The 22122-nt window shown below is 35.0% G+C and overlaps 1 protein-coding gene across 25 annotated transcripts in view; it reads left to right on the top strand.

Annotated features, from left to right (window-relative positions):
* The window catches only part of PCM1 (pericentriolar material 1), an 84170-nt gene that overhangs the window by 2401 nt on the left and 59647 nt on the right, over window positions 1–22122 (top strand). For 12 of the 25 annotated variants that reach the window (XM_045055262.1, XM_045055256.1, XM_045055266.1 and 9 more), the window contains 9 exons: window positions 2680–2843; window positions 10251–10368; window positions 12051–12296; window positions 13305–13574; window positions 14294–14464; window positions 14650–14766; window positions 16232–16414; window positions 21133–21310; window positions 21464–21553. In XM_045055262.1, the coding sequence (XP_044911197.1) occupies window positions 10273–10368; window positions 12051–12296; window positions 13305–13574; window positions 14294–14464; window positions 14650–14766; window positions 16232–16414; window positions 21133–21310; window positions 21464–21553 (1351 nt within the window). In that variant the 5' untranslated portion in view covers window positions 2680–2843; window positions 10251–10272. The remainder of the gene's footprint in view (window positions 1–2679; window positions 2844–10250; window positions 10369–12050; window positions 12297–13304; window positions 13575–14293; window positions 14465–14649; window positions 14767–16231; window positions 16415–21132; window positions 21311–21463; window positions 21554–22122) is intronic. The other 13 variants (XM_045055270.1, XM_045055275.1, XM_045055278.1 and 10 more) reach the window with 6 other exon arrangements.

The raw sequence follows: 22122 nt of genomic DNA, 5'->3' as shown, positions 1-22122 counted from the left end.
ATGCTCAGTGCATTGTCAGATGCTGGTTATTTAAAGATATTCTCTGACCAGCAAAAAAAAAAAAAAAAGTCAATGAAAGTTCACTTAGGAAAAGTTAAGTAATTGTTTCCTAAGGACAGTTTAGAAATTAAATGACTAAAGGATGAGGGTCAGAAGAAATTTTTCTTAAAAAGCATTTTAGAAATAATTGCCCTTTTAAGAAAAATGTCAGAGTCTGAATTTAATTCCATTGTTGAAATTGTAAGACAACCCATTTTCAAAATAGAATATATCCTTGCTTTCCAGGAAAGCAGATACATCCTTAGCTCCCTTATGATCTAAACCAACTATAGTGAGAAAATACAGATTGGCAGTTGACTTGTATCTTTATTAGTATTCTCAGTATTTTTGTTAATTGGGAGACTAATAGGACAAGAAAAATTGAACTCAGGAAAGGTCAAATGTGAGTGTGCATTTCTTTTTTTTTAATTAAAAAAAAATGTAATGTTTTTTTTTGAGAGAGACAGAGAGAGACAGAGGACAAGCAGGGAAGGGGCAGAGAGAGAGGGAGACACAGAATCTGAAGCAGGCTCCGGGCTCTGGGCTGTCAGCTCAGAGCTGGATGTGGGGCTTGAACCCATGAGCCTCGAGATCATGACCTGAGCCAAAGTCGGACACTCAACTGACTGAGCCACCCCAGGTGTCCCGTGAGTGTGTATTCTTTAACACTAGAGTGATATAGTAGGCATTTAGTAAATAAAAAGAACTATAAAACCAGTTATAAGACAATTTTCTTTTTATTTTTTTTTCAACTTTTTTTTTTTTTTTTTTTTTTGGGACAGAGAGACAGAGCATGAACGGGGGAGGGGCAGAGAGAGAGGGAGACACAGAATCGGAAACAGGCTCCAGGCTCTGAGCCATCAGCCCAGAGCCCGACGCGGGGCTCGAACTCACGGACCGCGAGATCGTGACCTGGCCGAAGTCGGACGCTTAACCGACTGCGCCACCCAGGCGCCCCTAGACAATTTTCTTTTTAACATGTTAGGGAAGATGGATAAGATGGAATAAAAATGTAGGGCAATTGTGTTAACTCATGTTAGAAGACCTTTGGTTTCCTCATTAGAGGATTGGGCCATTTGTAAAGGAGACAAGTGTATTTGACACTTGGGAAAAATAGAAAAAGTATTTGGAATAATCGCACTAGGGAATTCATTAAGAAGCCAACAGAGTACATAGCAATACATTCATCTTACAAATTTAATTGAATGCCTACAGTGTGTGACTTAATGACAGTAAAGTACCGGAGATAATGGCAGTGAGAAACAGACGAGGTACCTTATTTCATGGAGTAAGCCTACATTTTGAAAGTGTGCATTTGTGTTTGTATAGTGTAATATGGTGTATCTTAATAGTGGACATAGCCAGAGCCATTTTATAACTTTCCCTGCTGTCAGACAGTTTATGAGTAGAAACAAAGAGAGCAGGTACTGGGTTTTATCACTAATTGATAGAATGAGCAAGTAGGTGAGGAAGTCAAAGATCCTTGCAAGGCATTTTTGGAATGGGTTACTTGGGTTTGTGTTTGGGGTTGAGTAAGGAAGCAAGAAGTTAATGGATTCTTAGAAGAATGACCAAGGGACTGGAAGTTTGCAGCAGGGTTAAGAGCGGGTTCTGCAGGAACGGGCAAGTGAGAGAAGTAGAATGCAAGGATTCAGGATCAGAAGGAGGGATTTCAGAACTTGAGGATCTTGAACAAATTATCAGTCCAGAGTGAAAAAGGCATTGGAATAGAGAAGATGAGATGGACGTTGGGTCTCAAGCCACAGTCTTGGAAAAATCACGAAAGCAGGAAATGAGGTGGAGAGTGAAACCATGAGCCGCTTGTTACCAAGAAAAGTGCAAGATTGTCTTGAGGAGGACAATAGGAAGTGGTGTCCAAGTATGGGAGAGTGATATTTTTCATGACTAATTTGTTCAAAAGAGGAAGATTAAGCATTAAATAAGAATGGTTTGCAAATGTGATCCTTTCCTCATGAGTCTGGAAGACCAGGAAGAATAGTACTCCTTTTAGAAAAGATTTCTAAGGAAATAGTGCTTTTAGAGGGACTTGGGATTTTGTTGAAGCAGAAGAAGTAGGACTATTTGGGAAGAAAGGGAAGATGTAGGGAGTTTGTTTGTAATGGTCCAGTGGAAAGGGATGACAGAAAGCTGTTACCAGTGAATATGGAGTTGGCAGTGAAGACTGAGATTGCAGGTTGATGGTGGTAGCAGGGCCTACAGATTATTTGGGTGTTATATGTAATCCATGACAAGGAAGTGATAGATTTTGAGTATAAATTGTAGGGAGGGAGAGGATTTAGCAAGCAGAATTTAACTGACCTCTGTTCTCAGTTCTCTGAGCAAGGGTATATTTTGTTGATGTGAAATGTTCTGTGCAGAACAACTATACCATAAAATAGACTTGATGCAATACCTAGTACGTAGTGAGGTGTAATAAAGTTTTTGTTGATTCAAATTGTTATATTTTGTTGTAGTCTTTTTATCCCCTTTCCCCCAATATCTTAAGTTTTTTTTTAATTTGAAGAGGGTAATTACAGAAGATATTTTAAATTCTAGAAAATTATGGAAATTTTAAGAAAATCTCAAATTGAAAGTGCTGTGGAAAAGATCCTGTGTGATTTTTTTTTTTTTTTTTTTTAGGTACTTGACCATCTTAAGTATGGAGAAGAAATTGAGAAATTCCTCAAATGAAACTGATTAAACAACACATAATACCAAATACTTAAGCATTTTCTTCTCCGTTTCCATTAAAAGTGCTTAGTACAATTGGACACTGTATGAAGACTTTCAGAACAGTGTACCAGGTATTTTTATAATTAGTAAAAGAAACACCCCAAATAATGCAACCTTTAGAAAAACTGGTACAAATATATAAAGTACCACTTTTGGTTATTTTGTGACTCCAAGTAAATATTTAGAAAAAAACTGTACTTCCTATATTTCTAAAATAATTACAGTTTTCAAGAAGGTATTTCCAGAGATGGTTAGGAGTGATTTAATGCTATGTCAGAGATGATATCTGAATTTGAAGATTTTAGAAAAATAATTTTTTTTCTTCAGCTGATTAATTTCTTCTTTATATTCTTATTTCAAAGGTTAACCTTAGGTCAGTCATAGGTATTTATGTGGTAACTAATACTGTAATTATATATATGTATATATAAATAATTTTGTATAGTTAAGAATCTTGCAACAGGATTTTCTTCAGAAAGATCAGTCACTGAAAGTTTATGAATTGCCATAGTATTTTTGCATTTCATATCTTTGCAAGATAAGGGAGCCAAAAAAGCTCTAAATAGTCCAAATGATACCTTAGCAAAAATAACCAAAATGTCAAAAAATAGCTGAATGAAATTTATTCGTTGCAACTTAGTTTAGTAGGTCATAGGATGGGTGGAAGTGCTTGTTTAAAGTAGAAGAATTTTATTAAAAAAAATTTTTTTTTTTTTTTAAAATATTAAAGGGGCACCTGGGTGGCTCAGTCGGTCAAGCATCCCACTTCGGCTCAGGTCTGATCTTTCCGTTTGTGAGTTCGAGCCTCGTGTGGTGCTCTGTGCTGACACCTCAGAGCCTGGAGCCTGCTTTGGATTCTGTGTCTCCCTCTCTCTCTGACCCTGTCTCTCTGTGTCTCTGTCTCAAAAATAAGTTAACATTAAAAAAAAAATTTTTTTTTAAAGTAGAAGAATTTTACTTTTATCCCCCTTTTTCCCATACCATCATCCATCCCTTGCACTGATTGTTTTCCAGTGGCTTCTTCACATTTTCTGTTTTATTGTCTTTCTATGAAATCTGCCTGGCAAAATCCTACCTTGGATGGATTCAGTGGAGTATTTTGGCCAAGGCTGATGAGCACAGCTGGGAAACATTCACACTGCAGATAGGTGCTCTCAGTGAATGTTGCCTGCTCTCACCTGAATCCTTAGTGCTGCCCACAGTCATTCTCCTTTATTCTTCTGAAATCTCTCAGACCCTGCCTCTCACCCTGACATTTAAGGCTCAGTCCTTTCTACTTCACATCTCTTACAGATGCCCTCCTCTTCCTACGAACAGATCTGCTAACCAGCCTCTATCTACTTTCTTCTTTCCCTCCTTTCCTCTGGTTTCAGTAAAAGAGGTGTTTTCTACCTATCTTAAGCTAATCATTTTTCTTACACCTGGGGTCCCAGTTGCTCCTGCTTTTTCAGAGACCACCCACTATGTCCTTTCTTTTCTGCATCTTCAATATCTTCCTCTACTAGTTCTTGCCCAACAAATTTTAAACATGCTTTTAACAAAACTGTCTTCATGCCCATCTCTGCCTGCTTCCCTTCATAGACTGATTTCCTTGAAAAAAATTACCTAATGACCTCTTTTATCCTTGTCCCTTCCCATCAATAGATGCATTCCATTTATGGGATTGACCCTCCCCACCCTGCTGTAATTGCTCATTCTAAGGTCTTCAGTAACCTCCTTGTTGCTAAATCCAAGTGGACACTTCTCAGTACTTTTTTAACGTGACAAATATTTGGCATTCTTACCAGTGCTCTCCTTCTTTATACACTTTCCCCTTTTCTAACACATGCTTGTTTCCCTCCTGTTTTTTTGTACCTTTTTAGTGTTCTTTTCCTCCCTGTCTCTTAAATATCAGTGTCCCTGCAGTCTCCGTCTTAAGTGTCTTCCTTTTCATCCTCTCCCCAAGCCTTCTGTTCCACTTCAAGTATTTTTCTGACTAGATGCCTTGCAAGTCTGTCTCCAGCCTAGATTTCTTCTCAAACCCAGCACTGCTAAAACTGAATTTATCATCTTCTCTCAACAAAAACCTGTCCTTTCTCTAGTTGCTGTAAACGTATCCTCATACACCCAGTTGTTCAAACTAGAAACCTAGGACTCAGTCTCTGACAGCTTTCTCACTGCTTCATGTTCCACATCATAGTAGTCACGAAGTCCTATTATTGATTCTGCCGTTGGAAGCTTACTTGAATTGGTCTTGTCTTCATACCTAGTATTTTGATGATTAGAAGTCTTTCCATTTCGTACTTTAAAATAATAAAAACTATATAAAAACCCTAATGTATCTACAGAACAAAATTTAGAAGGCAGGCATCTATTTCTAGAAATGACTTTGATGTGGTTAGAGAGGTTAGCAGGAAGGAAAATACTTGCCTGCAACTTTGTACATTTTATAGCGGGAGATACCATCTTAGATAAATCAGCTGTTAATATATTGAGAATTGATCTACATGCAATTATTTCTTTAGCTTCATAGTAATACTTGTATAGGAGTGTGCCTTTTACGTACACTTGGAATCATTAAGTTATTAAATATTCTTTCCTCCTGAGTTTTTATCTCATAACTGTAGACAAAGTTGTTTATTCTGTAAATTTAATGGACTTTATTTGGTAAATGGTGTTTTAAAAGATTTAGAAAGTATTTGAGCTACTTTTCCCAAACTGATTTTAATGTATGGTTTTTAAATTGTTTTAGAAGCTTAATAGTGTTCAAAGTCATTTAGCCTATAAATAGATCCTTAGAAGAAGCTTTTCATTTTAGGGGGAGTTCATCATAATGTAAAAATAAAATGTAGAATATTGTCTTTCCAGATATATTTTTAATTTATCTTTAAATAAACTTTATTACTCTACTAATAGCACAGCATACGCTATTTTAGGAAAACATTGATATGTAAGAGTTTTTACTTAAAAGCCTTAGTAACTTTCCATTGTAATTTAAATTTTAAAGTTCTTGTATTTTTAAAGGTGGTATTATCTCTACTGCATATGTAGTTTTTGGAGCTCTTATTCTTTAATGTTATAAATTATATTGGTACATTTAGAAAAAAGCAGTTGCAGAATGTTTCATTTTATGGTCAGTTCACTGAACATACCTCTCTATGGGTATCAGTTATTTTGTAAAGTTCTTAAATAAATTTCTAGTATAAAAAACAATATGAAGTATTGCTGAAAATATATGAGAGGAGAGCAAAAATGATTACATTCTTGCCCCCACACCCAACAGTTGCTTTCATGCAAGCACTTTAGTATGTATCCTTAGTCTTTTAAAATCTATAGGCAGTTTTTGCATATTGCTTGTTTTCCTCTTCTTTACTCTATGATGTTATAAACACAGGCAATATCTTTCAGCCTTCATAATTACATGGTTGAAGGCTACTTTTGCCCAGTAGCATCCAGCTTGTTGTTTAGCATTTAGTTTTCAGTTTTATCACAATTATAGCATAATGAACAATTCCTGCATTATAGTCTCCCTCCCCCCACATTTAAGTTTTTCTTATATTAGCTGTGGAGAGATAGAATTACAGAGTCAAAACTCGGTTTTAGTTCTTGATATAGTATTGCCAAAATGCTTGCCAGAAAGGTTGTGCCAGTTTACGCTGTCACCATAGTGACTGAGCATTCCAGTTTCCCTTTGCTGGAAGATTACAGCAAAGGAAATACGTGTATTATAGCAAATTTAATAGTCCCTTATTTTAATTTGCAGCTGGACTTTATTATTAATATTTTTATCATTTTATGTTTACTGACTTCTTTTTAAATTGCCTGTTTATACTTGTTTTTCTTGGAGTTTTTTATTTAATGTTTTTATTTTCTTTTTTTCCCCCATAAATTCTTTGTATAGTAAAGATACTGATTTTATTTCATACTTCTTTCAGATTTTTTCCCCAATTTGTCAGTTACTACTTATTCTGTGTAAATTTAGGATTTACTTTTATGTGAATAAAATCCTTTTTATTTCTGCAGTCCATATTTGTAAGAACTCAGTTTTTAAAGCCCATCCTGTTTTCTTGCTTGTCTATCTGTCTGATTTTTATCTTCCTGTTCTATATTTAATCTACTTAGATACTGCCTTGGTGTTATGGTATAAGGCAGCCTTTTTCACTTGTAAGAGAATTAAACTCTAAGGCATCCATTGTTTACTGAGAATTTATTTTTCTTCTGTGTCTGGACTGGTACTGGGTAGGTGCCAGCCTTGGGAGAATTGAGAATTGTCACTTAAATCATTTTTCTGTGTTTTGTGTTTGAGATGAAGAATCCTGGTTAAGAAATGCTGTTAAATCTCTGTGTTTATCAAAAGTATTAGCAGATTGTCCCATCAATTGGAAAATGCTACATCATCTTACATTGTAGTATTTTTATGAGGATTAAATGATAAAATGCTCATAAAATACTTAGCATGGTGCTTACCATATAGTAAGCAAAATGGATGTTAGCTATAATTAATTTTCCTCATTACATTTTTCTAATTGAGTATTTTTCAGCATTTTGGTGGGGGGTGCTGATACTAATTTACTCATAGGCACTCAATATGATTGAATATCTCTTGGGGCTAGTTTTCTGCTCTCCCAACTTCTATTGCTACTTTTATTTTTCAGATATTTGTTTTGTCAAATTCCAAGAAGAATCCCATTGGGAGTTCATTAAGCCTATATTTTTTAAAAAAATGAGATGTTTATAATACTTGTCTTCCCATTAGGGAAGATAGTTTGTTTTTGTACTTAACTAAATTTTCTATTGTCTTACAGAGTTTACTGGTGCTTCTTTACATAGGGCGAAATTACATTTAGTCCTAGGTGTTTTCTTTTTGCTCACTGTTAATCAGTGGCATCATTTTTCTCCAGGATATTTTCTCTGTGATTGTTGGTGATATTTTGAACTTCTCTAGGTTTTCTAATACATATTTTTAAGAACACTACCTTTTCTGTTTTCAGTGTTAATATTTCTGTTTCATATTTTTCCTTTTTTTTTTTTTACCGTTTATTTTTGAGAGAGCACGCACATGTGCACACGTGAGCTGGGTAGGGGCAGAGAGGGAGAGAGAATCTTAAGCACGTTCCTCGCTGTCGGCATATAGCCTGACACCTTGAGGTCATGACTTGAGCTGAAATCAAGAGTTGGACGCTTAACCGACTGAGCTACCCAGGCGCCCCTCATATTTTTCCACTTTGTAGAACTTTGAAAACAATGTTAAATAACTGATATGTGTCATTCTTGTTTTTTATAGGGATGTCCTTCATGTTTTATTTTAATATTGTTGGCTGTTGGCTTAACATATACTTGTTTCACCTCAGATAATTATTAAAGTAGGGCGCCTACTTTAATAATTGATTAAGTTGGTTAAGTGTCCGAATCTCAATTTTGGCTCAGGTCATGATCTCATGATTTGTGGGATTGAGCTTTGCATCAGGCTCTACCCTAATAGTGTGGAACCTGCTTGGGAGTCTCTCTCCCTCTCTCTCTGCCCCTCCCTGACTCATACTTCCTCTCTCTCTCTCTCTCTCTCTCTCTCTCTCTCTCAAAATAAATAAAAATAAAACGTTAAAAAATTACAAAAAAAAGGAAGAAAATTATTAATGTAATATATGCTCATTGAAAAAACCCACAAACAGTATAATATATACAACTATAAGAAAGTGTCACTATTTAAAAAAATTTTTTTAATGTTTATTTTTGAGAGAGAGAGAGAGAGAGAGAGAGAGAGAGAGAGAGACAGCCAGCATCAGTGGAGGAGGGGCAAAGAGAGAGGGAGACACAGAATCTGAAGTAAGCTCAAGGCTCTGAGCTGTTAGCACAGAGCCCAAAGGGCTCAAACTCCCAAGCTGTGAGATCATGACCTAATCTGAAGTCGGATGCTTAATTGACTGAGCTACCCAGGCACCCTTGTATTTGTACTTTTTAAGATTTTTCCGAATTAAGTGTTTGAATTTTATCACTACTTTTTTGAGATGCTAAAATTTAACCTCTCTGTAATCTGTTAATATATTATTGTAGTAGATACTCTAGCAATAAAACGTCTACGATATAATTCCTACTTCTCATGGATGATAATCCTTTTAATATTTTGCTCTAGTGAATGGGATAAGTTAGGATCTTACAGTCAGTGTAGCTTGGATTTGTATTCCTTTTTGACATTTTTAGCTGAGTGACCTTGGTGAAATTATCTAACTCCTTTGAATGTTACTGTTATTATTTGTAAAGTGAGAAACCTAATATAACCCTACTGTTTAATGCCTTTCTCTGCCCCTTGAATTCTAAGTAAAGTTATCTGCCCATCTCTTTTACTCAGTCCTTCTCCAGCCTGCAAGTTCCACACTTGGTGGAAAGCCAGAGTCCTTCACAAGGTTATGTAGAAATCTTGTTTTCTCCTGATTCATCTCTGCTTCTGAACGTCTGCTTCCACCATTGTTCTTTTTGTTTCTCATCTCTTTGACCCAGGCATGAAATTCAGTACCTTCCTTGATAGTCACATAATCCTCAATTTTTTTTTTTTTTTAAGTGGGGAAAATTTGACTTTGGTAGAGTATTCAAGATTTAGGGGGAACCAAGGTAGCAGAAATAAAATTTGAAGTAAAGCAATTGGCATCACTCTTAAATGTTTTAAGCCACTGTATTCTTGGCTTTTATTGGCCATTCACCTGCCTTGGCCTTCTTCTCTCCCTGCCCTTTCTTTATCTTGCTTACCACTACATTTCTATTAAAAACAAACCTTTCTCCACGTTTCATGCAGAGCACTTCTAACCTCTTTGAAACTTTAACACAAACCCAATACCCAGGTCTTTGGGAGTATTAGTTTTTTTTCTTTTCTTTCTTTCTTTCTTTTTTTTTTTTTTTTTTTAAAGGAGTAAAGGATTTGAGGAAACATTTATTCTGTTTATTTTTGAAAGAGAGCACGAGTGGGGGAGGGGCAGAGAGAGGGAGACACAGAATCTGAAGCAGGTTCCAGGCTCTGAGCTGTCAGCACAGAACCCGATGCCGGACTCAAACCTATGAACCGTAAGATCATGACCTGAACCAAAGTCAGATCCTTAACTGACTTGAGCCACCCAGGCGCCCCTAGTTTTTGTTTTTTGTTTTTTTTTCTACAAGCAGTTTTGGTTCTAGCCCTTAGTAACTTTTTCCTACCTCATTGCTCTGTTTTGTAAGACTGTGTTCAATTAGTTAATTAAAGTAGCCTGAAAGCATGCAGGCCAGGACACATGGTGCATATTTTGAAGTTTTCCTTCCCCTTCCCATCGCTACAGCTACTTAACTCATGTTAATTGTAATAGGTGTCTGGCAGCTAAATCAATTTGTTTATGGTACGTGGTTGACAGTACCTCTTTCTATTTCATTAAATCAATTTTTCTGAGATCTTTTATGTCACTTAACCTCATGGGATGATTTAAAAGTTAGAGTTTGTTTTTATGTGTTAAAAATATTAGTTTTCACTTGTTTTGCAGAAAATTAATTGGTAAAGCTAGGATGGCTACAGGAGGAGGTCCTTTTGAAGAAGGCATGAATGATCAGGAGATAGCAAACTGGAGCACTGAAGGTGTTGATGACCGACTTAACAATATGGTATGATAACTTCTGATCAGTGGTGTGTCGTTAACTACTAGTGTTAAAATTCAGCTTTCCCCTGCCTTAGCCAAATCAAACTCACTGAGACTCTTTGTAAACACAGTTTTTTCTTGCTGGCCAAGACATTAAATGGCCCTGGGCTATTTGTTATATTAGTTGAAGACGTTTTTGTTTATAGTTAACAGGTATTAATTTATTATAAGGTTTTAAAGATGTTCTATGGAAAACCAGTTAAACAAATTAGAGGTCTATAGCTGGGTTTTAGGAAGAGACTAGAAAAAGGAACTAGAAAGTTGTCAAGAATTGCTTTTTCACTACCCTGACTATTTGCTTCTGAATTCCTTTAACACAACTTTCTTTTTGCAGACCGGTTTTCTCTCTTCTGTGGTTCATGTGTACTGTGGTTGCCCCTTCATTCAAAAGTTTCGTTTATGGCTACAATTATATACTGACTAGTTATCTTTTAGTTCCAATTTGAAATTTTTAAAGTATGATCATCCCAATTTGGATTAGATATACATCTCTTTTCCAGTCATCTGTGGCCAGGAAGGGGTAGGGTAAGTAGAACAACAGGTTGGCAAGAACACCCACACATGTATTGATTGGGGTGGAGAGACAGTTCGTAGAGAAGGGAGTTGTGTTATAAATGAGGAGAATATCCCGTAAGGGTTTACCGTAGTAAAACTAGACAGTTCTTCCAGTATGGCTAAGGTAGGAATTTATAGACCTTTTTGTTGAATGACTTAGGTTATGTTGGTATAACTAAGTAAATAAAAATGTTTTCCCATTAAAATATGAATCATGTTTGTCATTTCATGTCAGGCCTTATCATGTAGTGCATTGTTGCCTGTAAAAACATAACAGTAGTTACGTTTATTGCTTACTATATGCTAGCCACTGTGCTAGATGTTTTATGAATGTTGTTTTTAATCATGTTTTAAAGGTGACACTATTTTAGAAATTAGGAAACCGAGACTATGGGAAGTTAAATTGCTTAGGGTCATACAGTGGAGCTTTTCTTCAGATAATGGTAATTACTTATTTATTTTTAAGTTTATTTATTCATTTTGAGAGAGGGAGAGAGCTTGCAAACAGGGGAGGGGCAGAAAGAGAAGGAGAGAGAGAATCCCAAGCAGGTTCTATGCGGTTAGCATGGAGCCCGATGCGGGGCTCGAATTCACGAACCGTGAGATCATGACCTGGGGCGAAATCGTAAGTTGGATGCTTAGCTGACTGAGCCACTCAGGTGCCCCAACAATAATTACTTTAGAATCCAGGTGGATTCCAGATCTGTTTTCTCATCATACACATTGATTTTAAAGGAGGTCAGTAAAGGTATCTATAATTTATTATACTATCCAATTTATAAATAGTAGGGAACCAGTTTTTAAAAATGGTTTTGAAAGTATCCAGACTAACTAGAGTTTGGGGATTTATGTTTGTTAAAGATCTATGATAGGAAAGTAATCTCTTTTCTGAAGGACCATCTGCGAAACTTAGGCTAGATGTAATAGAAAATGCATTAGTAGAAATAAATAAGGTCTCTTAAGTCTGTATGTTTATGTGAAAAATGTTTTGTCATTTTTAACTTTAAGACTGACCCCAATTTTTTAAGCATATCAGATTACTTTCCTGGTTTGATAGAGGCCAGATTAACTTTTGCCTTTACTTTTTTAAAGGATTGGGGTGGCCAACAGAAGAAAGCAAATAGATCATCAGAAAAGAATAAGAAAAAGTTTGGTGTAGAAAGTGATAAAAGGGTAACTAATGATATTTCTCCGGAGTCATCACCAGGAGTTGGAAGGCGAAGAACAAAGACTCCACATACGTTTCCACATAGTAGATATGTGACTCAGATGTCTGTTCCAGAGCAGGCAGAACTAGAGAAACTCAAACAGCGGATAAACTTCAGTGATTTAGATCAGGTTTGTGAATTATTTTAAAAATCCAGTTATAATGATGAGAAATTTTTAGAATGAGTTAAATAGCTTAAGAGTAAGAAGTGAGCGGTTTCTTTTTTCTTAGTTTCTGTGTATATGGAAAAAATTTTAATTAGTGGTGTTGGTATTAGGTTCTTTGGAGGGCAACAAAGACTTTATTTCTAAACTTGCTAAGGACAAGTCTTTTGTGACTTTATTACGTATACTCTGTGACTAATGTGAATAATTTCATTCTGGAACTAAATTTTGCATGTTAGTAACTGAATAAGATCAAAAGGGAAGATCCAATTTATCACTGCATAAGGGAATGTTCTACATTACCTCAAATTTAAAATAAAGCTGTAGTTGGTCTTATAATTACTGAAATGAAATTTGGAGCTAAAAGCAAATGGAAATGATAATGAACTCTTGACAGACATTTTATGGTCACATCTGTACTTTAGAGAAACCAACAGTTTACCAAATACACATAAAGGTACATTCAAGTCTGGGTTGATGGTGGTGGTGATCCCATATCATTTAGTCATCTATATACTAATTTTTGAACATTTGCTATTTAGCAGGCACTGAGCTGAGTACTTTTTCAGACAGTGCTTCATCTAAACATATCTTTGTGGTGATGTTTATATTAAGATTTAGTCATTGGGTCCAAAGCCCATACAAAATCTGTGAATAAGTTTGATTAGCAATGTGAGTTATAAATATGGTGTGTGGTCCTAGTACTTCATCTAGACTAATCTTGCTCATGTTCATCAGTTGAATTATGTCTGAGAAAATGAGGAATAAGACAAGTTAATCAAATTTTGATATTTTAGTAAAAGAATTTTGTAGATTTGAATCTCTTCTGTGTCTTAGTACAAAAGTAGTATATTTAACTACACTTCCTGAATCAATAGCTGATGGTGAAATTGACTAAGAACATTGGAGTTTTTTGAAAAAAAATTTTATTGAAAAATTAACGTTTGTGGGGTTTGTTTTCTTTTTCATACGTAGAGAAGCATTGGAAGTGATTCTCAAGGTAGAGCAACAGCTGCCAACAACAAACGTCAGCTTGGTGAAAACCGAAAGCCCTTCAACTTTTTGCCGATGCAGATTAATACTAACAAGAGTAAAGAGGCTGCTGTAAGTCCTCCAAAGAGAGAAGTGATTGGATCAGCACAATGTAAAGAGCTGTTTGCCTCTGCTTTAAGTAATGACCTTTTGCAAAACTGTCAAGTCTCTGAAGAAGATGGAAGAGGAGAGCCTGCAATGGAGAGTAGCCAGGTGGTAAAATGTTTCTTGTGCTTTGTTTTCATGAACTTCAAAGTAGAAATAGTAAGATTCAGTTTTACTGAGTTAGGCACATAGGAATTTTAGTTGGGTACTTGTGTGATTCTCCTCATTAATCTTTCAGATTTATTCAATTTAGTGTAAACTTCTTTTTACCCATAATGATTGTAGAAGTGCCATATCTAGGTAAATTAGGGCTTCTGTTTATCCACCAGAGGCTGTGTTGCCAAATTTTGGTAAAGGGGAGTTTGAAACAATGTGATTAATAGATGATGGTAAGAATTTTTTTAAATGGTGATGTATTTCTTTTGAAAACTACTTTCAGAAGTATTTAGAATACTGCTAAGGAAATATTATATAAACGTTAGAAAAAATTTACGTTAGTAATGGTTTAAAGGCATGCAGTTCTGGAAGTAAATTTTTTCAAGTAATGTAAATTAAAACAAATTTTGAAAATCTTTAATTCCCAATAATTAGAGTTGTTAGTATTGCCAGTTATGTTTTGATTAAATTCTAAATTTGATTCAGATCTTTTGCATGTATGAATTCAAATGATAAAGCTAGAAGTATCTTTGGTTATTGTATTTGAAATAAGAAATGTGTAGAATTGTTGGTGTGGAATAATTTATGGTCAGTTTTACATACTGTTTATTTTCATGCCTTTTTGTTTATTTTATTTGTTTATTTTTTACCTCCAAATGTTTTCCCTGCAGATTGTAAGCAGGCTTGTTCAGATTCGTGATTATATTACTAAAGCTAGTTCCATGCGGGAAGATCTTGTAGAGAAAAATGAAAGATCTGCTAATGTTGAGCGCCTTACTCATCTAATAGATCACCTTAAAGAACAAGAAAAGTCATATATGAAATTTCTCCAAAAAATCCTTGTAAGTTTTGTACCTTTTAAATAACGTATTGAGTTATTTTTGTGGTATGTTAGTGTACATATGCTGATGGCATTCTGACTCTACCCCAGAGGAGTTAATATGTTTTCAAAAAATCATGCCATCCGTTATAACATTTTATTGCCCTTTTTAATAGTTGTATGATTTATACCACTAAAATATTTCAGGCTAGAGAAAATGAGGAGGAGGATGTTCGGACTATAGATTCAGCTGTGGGATCTGGTTCTGTAGCTGAGAGCACATCGCTAAACATAGATGTGCAGTCTGAGGCTTCAGATACCACGGTAAGCGGCTTTTTGGTAATTAAAAGTGCTGGAAATGAAGATTTAAGCTTTTCCCCCATTTTTCAAGATGATATTTTTCATAGGCATTCCTTAATGAAAAGTATATTTCAGGGAAGAAACTCTCAAGTTGTTAATGCTGTATATATTCTTTTTAAACCTGTAAATATAAAAGTTTTTCTTACTAAGATTAAATGTTTTAATGGATGATTTGAAAATCTAGTAATTTCTGATCGGCTTGCAGAAACATGGTTTTTCTATAGGTTTCATTAAGCACAGCTTTACTCACTTTAAGATGCATTGGGAAAGTTAAAATTCATCGTGGATAAAGGAGCTGGAAGTACAAAGTACCATTACAAAGTATATTGTCTGTTGGAAAAGTCTCCAAGTTCTTTTGCCATTGAGGACTCATTTGAAGGCTGCTAGGATTTTTCATTCCTAGGATAGTTTTTGAACTGTAGTAAAACTAGATGATTGAAACACTGAAATGAAATGGAATACAGTAGCATTTACATTATGGTTTATTCTTGTAACTCTGCAAAATGAAATTTATCAGAATACTGGTTTTTGAAAAAATAATCAGGAATTTACAGAACTTGGAGGAAAACTTTGTAAAATGAACTTAGTTTATAAAAGGTAGTGGGCTTTGGAACCTGCTTTTAAGCATTTTAATTTTAACAGGCAGTCCTATCACCATGCATTAGTAAATTTGAAAACCTATTACAAGTAAAGCTTTTCTTATGAAAGGATAACCATGTGTGTCTATCTTTTGTTTCTGAGATATGTTCCAAAATACCATTCAGCATGAGGAATTTGAGGGTTTGTTTCCTGTTAGTATCACCTGCATAATTTCTTACTGCCTCCTTTCTCTTCCCTGCCCTTCCTAATTTGAAGAGGAAATTTGAATCTTTTTCCCTACAGTATTTTCACCAGGAGATACTCAGGGGGCTTGATCCAAACAGTTGTTGAAAATAGATTGTGTTTTGGGAAGATTGTTTTTCTGTTTACAGAGGTGCTAGGAATGATTTTTTCCTCACATTTCATTTCAGCAGAAATGGAAGAGTTGGGGAATGTGGGTAAAGGAATTCTCTTGGGGAGGAGTAGGAGATGGTATAATTGATTATTCTAATTTGTATATGCATATGTAATGTTCACTGTGATGAGAATTCTTTCATAAACATAAAATGACATTATGAAAGTTGCTTAATAACAGCAGAATAAATGTTAAAATGTGCTTTAGTTGTTGTATAGTTGGGAAATTGCCTAGAATATGATATTCACTTGATTACAGTAAGCTTTAGTCTAGTCTGCAGAAATTTGGAAGTCTAAGTTTATGCCACTTGGGGGAGGGTGGGTTGATTTTTAAAGAGATGGACTGGTAAATTTTTTGTATTTATTGACAAGGCTGGCTTGTATGTTAAACAGGAGTTTGTGTTAAGAAATTAATATGCTACACTATTTAATAAAGGAGGCATCTTTTAGTCTGAGAATTCGGCCGTGCATTGAGGACAAACTAGGGAATTCAGCTTCACAAGAACAGGTTTCAGACGTTACCACAAGTCCAAAAGGGAAAGGTGACAGACCTCCTCAGAATGACAGGGAACTGAGGCCTGATAGGAAATATAGCCGAAAACGTGGATTTCCCTCAAAGGTATATTTCACAATATTAATTTGGGAAGTCTCTAAATGAGCACCTCTTTTGTTCACATTTCCTCTTCCTTATTTGCTTTTCTCTTGTTGCTATTACTCTTAAATATGTAAGTTCTTGACATGGCTAATTATACTGTAATTTGCTTTGATAAAGTGTTGTCCCTTAGTGTTTTTATTCTTTTCTGTTTTCTTCTACTCCTCTCCATGGATTATATGTGGCAGCTGTATTTAATTTGCGTTAACAAAGGACTTGAAACTTAATCCATTTTCTTTTTCTTTTTCTTTTTCTTTTTTTTTTTGCCTTTGAGAACTCAGGATAGAACATTCTTAAACCTTAACCATTAGTTGCTGTTTCTGGTATTTGTATTCATGATGAACATAGTGCTTTTAAGTTTTAATTCTTGTAATCATTAAAGAAAAAGAAAATGGAATAAGCTATTACTTTTCTATCTTTCTAAGAATGAAGTATTTTTATAGTGCTTTTTTTTATTTGGTTTATATTTTTCTTGTTGGAAACCTCTTCCATTCCTTTTTTTTTTTTTTAAGAAAAATACTTCATAGTTTGAAAAAGCAAAAAAAAGTTGACTTACTATGTTTTTGCTGTTTTTTTCTGCCAGTGTTTGCTCTAAATGTTCTTTTAATTTTCCATGATTTGCAAAAAGGTGCTCAGGAAAGGTTTAAGAAAACAACTGCTTGTGTAGTTCCATGTAAAACAACTTTCAATAAAAGAGCATTTATAAAATCTTGTTTCCATTTGGCAAGAGTGAAATACTATTTTAGTAATTATGTATAGATTAGACTAGTTTCTTACATTTTATTAGTAGCTTATATTAACTAGGATTGGTCTTTATTTTGTTATGCACATTTTCTTTTTCTGGTTGTTTAAAATGACAAAACTTGTATTTTGGCAGTTGATTTTGTTTTTTATATTTTTTCCTGGCTCCCACAATAATCTGAGGATTTAGTTTGAAATCAGCTGGGATGATCTTTAACTATAAAATGTTAAGCAGAAGGTGCCCCAGTATAACAATAAATTAAGTAGCTGATTATTTTTTTTAAGATTTTATTTAATTTTTATTTTTCTTAGAGAGCAAGTGTACATGCGTGGGGGAGAGGGGCAGAGCGAGAGAGAGAGAGAGAGAGAGAGAGAGAGAGAGAGAGAGAGAGAGAGAGAATCTTAAGCAGGCTCCACGCTCAGCCTGGAGCTCAATGTGGGGCTTGATCCCATGACCTTGGGATCATGGCCCTGGACAGTCAACCAACTGAGCCACCCAGGTGCCCCAGTAGTTGATTAGTTTTAAAACTAATACCTTTGGAGAAGAGACTGTATGAGACATAATAAATATTCTTTGGAACTTAATCCTTTCTTAAGTCTTCTGAGTAGTGACAAAACTTAGGAATTGATAGTTGTTACAGCATGCTATCTGCCAGTTTTTCTTTTTTTCCTGAAGTAGAAAATACTTACTTTCAAAATCCATTTTTCTGGTTTTTAGTTCCTTTGAATAATGTCATTATATGTGAATATTATTCTCTGTTGAACTGTCGGAGTTTATTCCAATTTGATTCTCTTTAATCTTTTGATACTTAGGGCCTTCCTACGGTAGTTCTATCAGTACTCTGTTCGTAATATTTTATTAGAAAAAAACCCTAATTCTCACCAACTGACTTGGTTTCTCCTCTGCTGTGCAGAATTGTGTTCTCCCCACCTCACCTTCATTTCCTACTTAACATCCTTACAAGATGTCATAATTCTTTTAAAAGAGTAGGAAAAAGTGGAGTTCTTAACTGAAATTCAGAGCTTAAAGCATCATTGTAAGTTGCAGTGGGATAGGAAATGGTTGATATTCTCCAGCTGCTTACAAGGACAGTATCCATTTTATGGAATATTTTACAGATGTGATGACACTTTGCATAATTTTTAAAAAGAAGCCTTCTGTAAGACCCATGTCTCACTATTTGCCCATACTTCTCTTTGCTGCGTACTGTCAGCTTTTAGAGACTTTATAAGCTTTTAAAAATACTATCTACTTCTTTTCTGCTATTGTTTTCATCATTTCTAGGTATAATTCATGTAGGCTAACTTTGTCTCCCAAACCAGACTATGCTTCCTCTGACGACTGTGCCTTAGACTTTTGTATTTAAAACTATCTAAACACATAATTTGGGGGCAGACAGTATGGGGTGGAAAACGCTATCCTAGAACTTAGAAACCTGACTTGCCCTAACTGTGGTATTGGATAAACCACAGCTTTATCTTCTCTGGGCTTTCACATGAGAAAACTTGGAGACATATTATCTGAAGTACTTTTCAGCTATAAAAATATATTTGGACCCATGAATTATTAGAGGAACTTCAGTTGACTAGAGGAAAGAAAGAATTTTCTGAAATTGAACTGTTACCTGTAGGCAACTTTGGAATTCATGCCTAAATTATTATTATTTTTTTTAATCTGTAAACTAAAAATGTACTTGTTGAAGGTGACTCAAAAAGTTTAAGTAAAAATATGTGTTTGAAGAGTGAATGTATTCTTCGCTTCCCTTTTGGATTCTCTTTTGGCATCTGCTTGGCATGTTCTAATCCCTAGGTGTTTTTATTTCCATTTTGTTATCTTCCTTTTCTTTATTGTTTGACCGTGGCTCCTACCTGCTTCCTTCAGCTTAGATTTCCCGAGTATTAGTTTGAATATTATTTATATGGATGCAGAACTTATTAAACAGTATTAAAACTCTACTAATTTCAAAACTTGTTGGGAAATCATTTTGGATTAGTGAAGAATCTGAAGGTAATTGTGTTTACTTTCATAAATAGTTCAGGATTCTTTATAATTTTAGTATCAGAGTTTTGCAAATAAATCTGACTAACAAGGATTAAAGTTCTTTTAAAAAGTTTGCTTTTTAAAGGGGAAAAACCCAGAATGTTAGTTATTTAGTAAACTCTTTAGATAGCTTTAAGGTTACCTTGAGGGGTGAATAGTTTAGATATAGTAGTTTAGATACTTTAGTAGTATTTTTGAAGGATGAGAGGATCACAAATTGAAATAAGCCAGAAGTAAGATGAATTTTGACAGGAATGAATGTAAAAGGCGAAAGATTTATACGATCTGAAGAGAAACCACAGTATATGACAGGAATGAATGTAAATGTTAGTAGCGTAACTCCACTTGTATAGGTCGGGAGAGAACTAAATAAACAGTTCATGTAAAAAGGAAATTCAGGACAACAGAAAATCTTTAAATACTGATTTGTCCAAGAGAGGTTATTTCTTTTCCATGTTCATGAAGTCTGGTCACTCAATACAGGATAGAGACAGCACTCACTGTCCTGGCTTCTCTGATACGTACGTCAAATATTCCAACCATAGTCTTTTTACTTATTTGATTCTATTTTCTTCAGAGTATTTAATTCATAGCCATGTTCTTATTTATTCACTTACTAGTTTTATTGCTTGCCAAGTCACGGTGTAAAAGTTATTCATAATACTGATGAGTTCTACCCGGGGAGGTAGAGAAGGGAGTTTTGCATAGTTACTGATAAGGGATGTCACTCAGAAGGGAATCTCTGGAGCCATCTGTGTTTCTGTAATTTATACAGGAATCACATAGAGATAATAACTTTGGTAGTGGGGGGGGGGGGGATTATTCATTTAAAATCTACATAACTCCAACCAAAATTTGGTAGCAGTGCAAGTTTAAAAGTGACTAAATGTTTCTAATAGAAATACTCTATGTAAATATTAGGTAAAATCATTAAACTTTTAAAATACAAGATTTTTAAAAAGACAAATCAATAATGAAAAATACCAATATGGTATATATACATTTCATATGTAATTTGGCTTTTTTTTTTTTTTTCCAAGTTGTATTTAAATTGGTCTCTTTGCTTAATTGACTTTCAGTTTTTCTTATTGGGTTACATTTCAGTGGTTTTAAGATTAATGTTTAAAAATTTTGTGATTTCTTATAAGTGGCACCTGTTTAATCTTGTTCCTCTACTTTTAGGCAAAATGGTAGCATTTGGGGGGAATTTCAAAGGATTTAATGTTCTCAGACTCTGCTAAATGAGCATATGTTAAAAGAAAACATAATGATATCTTTGATACAAAATATATTCTGTCTTATTTTTATGTTTATAAAATGAGATGCAAGTAAATTAAATTGTTTCATGTCTGATTATCAAATAAATGTGTTTCTAAAATTTCTGTCCTCAGAAAATAGTGGGTTTGTTTTTGTTTTATTAGTGTTTTTTAACGTCACTTCCAGAAGTGAGGCAGAATGTTTTTTAGCCTGATCTTCTGCAGGGATATTTTTTTTTAGGGCATTAATTAACCTGGTATGATTTGTTTGTTCTTCCTTTTCTGTAAGGCTTGGATCTCGTGTGTGTGTGTGTGTGTGTGTGTGTGTGTGTGTGTGTGTGTGTTTAGCTCTTTGTAACTTTTTTGTACTCCTTTTTCTCCCCCTTGGTTAATTCCTCTTCATGCTAAGCCATTGATTATGCTCTTTTACTGTGAAATTACCTAACTACCTAACTCTTAATACGGCAGGCTCTCTCTGTGTCATCATTTTTTTCTTAAATCTTTTTCTTCAAGTCTACTAAAACTGTATCGAGGGTTGTGTGTTTAATACTAATTTATCATCTACATATGTACTTTGCCATTAGTAGTTGAAACGGGAACATGAATTTTAATAATCAGATACAAGTATTGTTGATCTTATTTTCCAGGCCAGAGATCCTCAGCAGGAACCTATGGAAGAGATAGAAAATTTGAAGAAACAGCATGACTTATTAAAAAGGATGTTACAGCAGCAGGAGCAGCTGCGAGCCCTGCAGGGACGACAGGCCGCTCTTCTCGCTCTGCAGCACAAAGCTGAGCAAGCTATCGCTGTGATGGACGATTCTGGTATGCTGCAGGCTAGCATGTTGATAAAAGCAAGGCTCGGTTAATAATGGTCTTGCAAGGTGGATGCTGGTTATTAGATAACCAGATCTTGATTGTTGACTAGAAACCTACATACGAGGCTTACCCTGTCCTGTGCTTTCTCTGGTTATGCAGAAAAGGCTGCAGGGACAGCTCCTGGCCGTCATACTGTACCAGGCCCACAGCCAGCCTGCTCTCCTTTTCATCAGAGAGCACCCTCAAGAGGTAAAAGGGACAGGCTGCAGTTCTGTTTTTGTACCTCACACTAATAGGGCTCTTGATGGGTTGTTTTTTTTTCCACCTGTTGTACTTTATTCACCTGGGATTGCCATACTTTTCTTGTCTCCCTAGGAAAGGTCAAAACCCTAAAAGTGAGGCAGTGAATAAATCTGAAGAGCTTCTTTAGCTTCTGATGTTAGCAGTAGCTCTGTTATTTCAGTTAGATACCCAGTGGTGTGCACTAGTTCCTTTTTACTGAATTTATATCTTGTATAGTCTTCCTGAGACTCAGAAATGTTTTTTTCATTTTCCCTTCTGTCACAGCCATGTGTCTATCATTTAGGTGGAAATTGTGTTGAATTCTTCAGTGTGGAGTCTAATTTTATAGTTTGTTTCATCATCTTCAAACCTCTTGAGTTTCTCATTATGTTGAAAACCACTTGTTACCTGTTAAAACTCAGTAAAACTAAGGGATATTTTCTAGTCTGTCATCCCAGTCTAATAATTTATTTCCTGTGGGCTCTTTTATGTTAGGTCTTCACTGAGGTCATCCTGTTATTACTCATTTTATGCTG

This window comes from Felis catus, chromosome B1 (genome assembly GCF_018350175.1).
Source record: "Felis catus isolate Fca126 chromosome B1, F.catus_Fca126_mat1.0, whole genome shotgun sequence".
NCBI classification, from domain to species: domain Eukaryota; kingdom Metazoa; phylum Chordata; class Mammalia; order Carnivora; family Felidae; genus Felis; species Felis catus.
Note: the sequence above shows the minus strand (reverse complement) of the source record. Positions and strands in the feature narration are given on the sequence as shown.